This window comes from Plutella xylostella, chromosome 16 (genome assembly GCF_932276165.1).
Source record: "Plutella xylostella chromosome 16, ilPluXylo3.1, whole genome shotgun sequence".
In the NCBI taxonomy this organism is placed as follows: Eukaryota; Metazoa; Arthropoda; class Insecta; order Lepidoptera; family Plutellidae; genus Plutella; species Plutella xylostella.
In genome coordinates, this window is record NC_063996.1 from 6,441,774 (window position 1) to 6,447,860 (window position 6,087).

The 6,087-nt window shown below is 38.8% G+C and overlaps 1 protein-coding gene across 1 annotated transcript; it reads right to left on the reverse strand.

Moving 5' to 3' along the window:
- Nucleotides 1–500: 500 nt before the first annotated feature.
- LOC105388663 (peptidoglycan-recognition protein LB) lies at nucleotides 501–3,453 on the reverse strand. The gene is made up of 5 exons (XM_048626550.1): nucleotides 3,269–3,453; nucleotides 2,271–2,396; nucleotides 1,725–1,938; nucleotides 1,218–1,336; nucleotides 501–903 (listed from the first exon to the last, which is right to left on the reverse strand). Exons 2-5 carry the CDS (start codon nucleotides 2,368–2,370, stop codon nucleotides 719–721), a joined length of 618 nt encoding a protein of 205 aa, XP_048482507.1. The 5' UTR covers nucleotides 2,371–2,396; nucleotides 3,269–3,453; the 3' UTR covers nucleotides 501–718.
- Between the last annotated feature and the right edge of the window lie 2,634 nt (nucleotides 3,454–6,087).

A 6,087-nucleotide genomic window follows, 5' to 3' on the forward strand; every position in this document is an offset into this window, starting at 1 on the left:
ACGTACATTGCTCAAATTTTTATGACCCTCTGCCATGACAATCCAGTCGGTGCGTTTTAATACATCAAGGTAGAGTCGTGGTTCGCGCAGAAACGCTCGTTTTTCGTAAGGTAGAGAGACCCTCAAATGTTATATGCTATGCCATAGACTAATTTTAGTATATTAGTCTATGGCTATGCTAAGCAAGGCTCATATAAGCACGATCGCATCCTAGGGCCTATTTACAGCTTTGTAATTTATATTATTCTCTATAGGTTACAGGTAGGAAAGAAAGTTTGTGCATATTATAAAGTCATTTATTTACTTAGAGTATTAATTAATTTTAATAATTACCTCATTAAAGTAACAATCAGTCGTCGTCATCATAAACTTAATTCTATCAATAAGGATCCAGCCTTATTTTAAATGGAAATAAATCAACAATATCGATAGTTTAAATTTGCTTCTATGAGTAAGTTCCTTATATGTAATTATTTACAGTAGAGATACTATTTACTATATGTACAATAATTTTTGATTTTTTTATAATCTTTAAAAGCCTAGGTATATATCAATAACCTATCGTCGGTATACATTGGCTATTCACAGTGTAAAACCTGAAGACAAAGTTTAAATGCTGACTAAATGACCAGTAGAATCTCACTTCAAAAACTCATCAACACCACCATAGTATCCAAGATCACAGAACAAAACCACAGAATCCTCTTTCTCCCACAAATCACAGAGTATCACTGAAATGGTCCCAAGTCTGGATCTCTTCGTACAGCGCTTGCCCGGGGCACTCAGTGCTGCCAACATTCCGGTGGCCAGCCAGCGTGTATTCTGGGCTGATGAAGCCACGGTCTACGCCACTCCTGATCAGGTCTTTGGCCGCTTGCAGCTGGGCTGGTGGTGGCACTGATTCTGAAATTTTGGATGAGGTTTTCATGTTTGCCCCGTTAAATAGGGGGTATTTGCGGGGATTCATTCTATTTACTAAGTAATTCTAAGGGGAGGTCAACTAAGTCACTGAGCTGCATTTAATGAAATTCATTGGCATTCTAATTCAGGCACTGATTAATTGGCCAAGCTGATACTACCTACTTTGTTTGTGAGAAATAATATATGATTAGACTTTTGAGAGGTCTATGTTTAACAGTAGGCGATTATTGGTCTAGTTATGATGAAGAAGAAGAAGTTTTAAAGGTAGTTGTAGTAAATAAAGCTCTTGTCCTTACCGATCCAATCGCCAATGAGCACGATGCCGATGCTCTTAGAGTTGTAGGAAGAGGCGTGCGCCCCGACCGTAGTCCAGCCACGCGCCTCGTACACCACTCCGTCGCTGCCGACCGCGAAACTGCAAGGAAAGGAAGGTGAGGTCTTCTCTTCTAGCATGATGTGTTGATGATCATGGAGTAGTTATGCTGGATGACTTATGAACATGGTTGGACATCCCTGGACGCAGGATAGTCATCATATCGGGCTCCGGTGGTATTTGCAGCATTTCGATTTCAACCTGAATCGATGTCGATGACACCTGATAAACGCTCTTACGCACGATACACGGCATGTATTAATCCAGGATGACTTTATTGGATGAAGACGGCGCAGTTCTGGGCAAATCGTTATGGAGTAGGTATCATGTAGAGACCCATGCCCCACATTCGGATGCTTAGGTACTGACTGATGCTGACTTTAAATACTCATCATGAATATCCCTCCTTTCCCATGAAAAGAGTACTAACTTGTATCCAATATCAGCCCATCCCTGGTGCATCTGGTGGTAGTCCTGCATGAGTCGCATGGCGCGGCTGCACTCGGCGCGGTCGCGGCAGGCGGCTGGCTCGAAGCTGTGGTGGATGAGCACCAGGGGCGCAGGGCTGGCCAGGGGCGTCACGGATGTGGGCGGGCGGCCCCGCCACTGCGCGCGGGTCACGTAGGGGAACGGGTAGGTAACGTCTGTGGGGAACCGTTAGAGAAATGTAGGGATAAAAATGATTTAAATATAATAAGTTGATGGGTGATTTTTGTTTCAGTAACTAAGTTTCGGCATTCGGTTACCCGTAGGATTTTAGCTGGTCCTAGTGCCAAAGGTATCCATAGTTATCAAGAGTTTCTGAATATGTCTTTAAGCAGAATCCTTATGTATATGTATGTATAGCCATAGTGCGGTGTACCCTGGGCAATCAGGGACATCTTATCTGAATTGGTACGCTGACAAACCCTCAGCTCTAGCGTCTGTCACCGACACGCTAAGAAGTTGATGCACGAAGATGAATGGTTTGACTTACCTGACTTCAACTTGTTGTTTGTGTGGCCTGCAGGCAACGCGCTCACAGCTCCAAGTAGACTTAGAGCCACGACCACCATACTCGAGGACGGCACCATCATTGAAACGTTATGCTCTCGAAACTAACCTGAAAATAACACAAAATTATATCCTCAATAATTTTGTACCGGTAAAATATTGTAAATCTTTTGTTGTATTGTAAAACGTGTTCAATTCAGTTCCTTTCTCGATTGATGAAACAAAACGTTAGCGACAGCGATTCGCATTTTTACTCTGTACTTAGTTTTACTAGGTTCATTTCCTGAACTCTGAGACTAAAAGTTTGTCTATATTTTTTAGTACCAAAGTGCAGCTCTAATATGGCATTTTTATCCACATTGAAATCCTGAATCAAAACGTTTTCATAAAAATATTAGGTTTTTGTTTTGATCTCTATTCTATTCTCTTTCTACCTCTTATCGTACTGAATCTAGGCGTAGTACCATTATGTTAGTAAAATGATGATGATGATGATGATGATGGCACTTACACTGCAATAACAATAACAGAACTATATTTTATTTGCTCTTCAAAATATCTACAAAACTTGATTGAGGAAAACTATAGGTACCTACTCTACACTGTAAATTTAAACATAGGTAGATTGTGACTGTATCTGTAATTTCTTAATAAAGACACCACCTGCTAAACACTTAATTTTATGCGTAAAATATAAATATCTGTACTTGAAATTATGATACATCATTGTATGTTATCTTTTTGATTTTTAAAGATAAGATCTTATCTCTATCCTATACTAAGCAGTCATTTTGTTTCCCATTGGCAATAGGCAATTTTTATAAATATAGGTATATTAAAAAAAAAATGTTATAGTTTAAACAGCTTACATTTTATAAATGACTGATATGGTCAACATCTATTTAACTATTTCTTTTACTTTTTAAATACTAGGGCTAAAACAAAATAAACACACAAATTATCACACACATACGTACTTACCTAAGTCACTTGTTATTTGGTTAAAACCAAAAAATATCCACAATTAACTTAGCTATAATTATAATTATGTAGGTATTTATTAAATATAATGTGATGAATTATGAATGATAAAACTGAGATAGATTACATATCAATATTTACAAACAAATTCAATTTTCGCTGTCCAGCATGCGAACGAACTGATTATACGAAGACAGATACAGTTGTTTTTATATATTTTATGTTTTGTAGATTTCATCTTCTCTGATAAAACCTGTAAAGGGTTATTTACTAGGCGTTTTGGTGGAATCATGTGATGACGTCATCGAGGCGGCTCGAATAATTATTATGTGTTTCTCCGAGGAATCCCCGCGCACTGGTTGGTTGGACTTGGCACTCTATTCTAAGAGACGTAAGATTTAAATTTGAACATAAAGTTATGGAATATAATAAAAGAAACTGAAATTATGTAAGTAACTGTACAAAATAATGATCAAATAGCTATGGACTGGTTTAGCCGTGGTGGCGTATTGGATAAAGCCTCGTCCTCTCATTCAAGAGGCCGAGTGTTCAAATCCTGTCATGGCATGTAGTCATGTAGGTACCAATGATACTTACTAATAAATAAATAAAAAAGTTATAATAATTCACCTTAACGATGAGACGGGGTCGGTACCTATGATTTTTTTTCATTCTCGACTTTTATTTTGGAGGAAAACAGCTATTGCGTTATGAAACCTGCACATCTAGATTCTAGATGTCTGCATTCATCAATGCATGTGAGTATGCCCTAACTACTTGCGGGTCACGTCTGACTACTCCTTAAGGCTGATTCACACACTGTTTCACTGTTAAGTACACATTGCTGGGCAGGATGTAGGTATAGTATTTGCAAAACTTTTGAATCGGCTGTACATACCATAGAATAACAAGTACCTAGTACTCGTTATGATAATATGATACTATGATACATACTCAGAAATGTACATACGTCTGCTCGCACTCGTATTAACAGTCGTGCACAGCCCGTAAGCATATGCATATAATAATGTAATGCATACTCTACTAATATTAAATTGAATAAGTTTAATTGATTTAATTGATGAAGATAATTAATTTGAATAAGTATTCTGTAATGGTTTGGAATAAATTTACGTAGGTATTAGTCGTGACTTTTCAGTTTAGTTAATAATAAGATAATTAGTAACCGACATAGCCTATCGAGTCAGGAAGCTGAAATGGCAGTGGGCCGGACACATTGCTCGAAGGACTGATGGTCGGTGGAGCAGAAGAGTCCTCGAGTGGAGACCACGTACCGGCAAGCGCAGCGTTGGGCGGCCCCCCGCGAGATGGACGGGCGATATAGTCAAGTCCACGGGGAAGCACTGGCTGCGGGCCGCCTCCGATCGGACAAGGTGGAAATCATTGGGGGACGTCCTATGGCTGAGATGAAGATGATGATGATGAAGATAATTTGTACGTTTTTCATGTGATTCAGTACCTACGCTCAGTTCTCTACCGGACTATGTACTAATCTTCGACTCATATACTTACATAATATACCTATAAATCATAAAATAAATCACGGTGTAGACGCTTGCGTAAGCGCAGGAGTGCCATCCGGAAGTGGGCCGCCATTGATCGATTAACCGGAAGTGGAATCGATTGTTCTGAACTAGCGTAATCGATGTTATTGATAATATTGTAAATCTTTAATTTGGCAATTGCGTCTTGCTTTTCGCTTCGTAATTTGTATCCTGTAATGTAAAGTGATGTAGCTACACCTACATCGCTGTATAGGTTAGATATAGCTGAATATTTTTGAGCTTCCCACTTTTATCATTGGTCAGTCCTGTACCTGGGTCAGTCTACCTCCCATGATACTTATCATCAGAGATTAGTAGGTACTTTTACTAAACATGAATTGTTAAAAACTACAATTTGTACATGTTTAGAAAAAGTACCTACTAATCTCTGATAATAAGTATCATGGGAGGTAGACTGACCCAGGTGGAATATTTTTAAACAAATAGGTAATACAATAATACTTAACTATATTTTGTATGATAACGTAGCGTTACGTTAGGTTATCGTTTTCCGTACTTTTTTCTCAGGCAATAGAACTAATCTTCATAATAATAAGTGTGAAGAAATATAAATAGACCTACTTTACCTACTCAATAAAACAGTGTCGATTAGTGTTAGTGCATAGTACCTACATACCTGTCAATTAGTTTAAAAATAAAAGAATGCCTACCAACCCAATCAATAAACGCTCTGCCGCGGATTCTTATCGTAAAACAAGTGAGAATCGTGTTCTATGAAATCCACGGGACGGGGAAGTGCAGAGCTCGCGGGGGAAGGGGGGGGGGAGGAGTGAAAATTGAAAATAGAACACTACCGCTGGACGTTCCATTTTATTTCAACCGCCACGCGCCCAGCTGCCCGGTGGTGTGCGTGTGGATGGCTCGGCATGTAGTTAAAAAGCTCTACATGGATGAAAAGCTCTTAGTTTGACTCAAAATATAAAGATTGACAAAAAAGGGTTTTGAATCATTATGACAATAAGGTAATAGAAAAAACATTCCAAGAAGAATATAATTATTATTTATAAATCTGTTATTACCAAGCTCTTTCCATATGGGGCAATTATATAAATATCGAAAAAAATACACATTCAATTGATATACTTAGCTCAAGCTAAATGTACCAAATAATAAACTATTTAGATATGGTGCCTAACGAAACTAACTGAAAGCTTCAAAGAGCGGCTGTGGGCGGCTGCGGGCGACGGCGGGCGGGCGGCGCTGAGCGACTGCGCGCGAGTTATAATTACAATG

What these genes read in the sequence shown, in the direction of transcription:
- LOC105388663 (XM_048626550.1), bottom strand. Translation starts at nt 2,370, where the DNA reads ATGATGGTGCCGTCCTCGAGTATGGTGGTCGTGGCTCTAAGTCTACTT. An exon ending in AAACAACAAGTTGAAGTCAG is followed by an intron (nt 1,939 to 2,270) that starts GTAAGTCAAACC and finishes GGTTCCCCACAG; the next exon opens with ACGTTACCTACCCGTTCCCC. An exon ending in TGGGCTGATATTGGATACAA is followed by an intron (nt 1,337 to 1,724) that starts GTTAGTACTCTT and finishes CTTTCCTTGCAG; the next exon opens with TTTCGCGGTCGGCAGCGACG.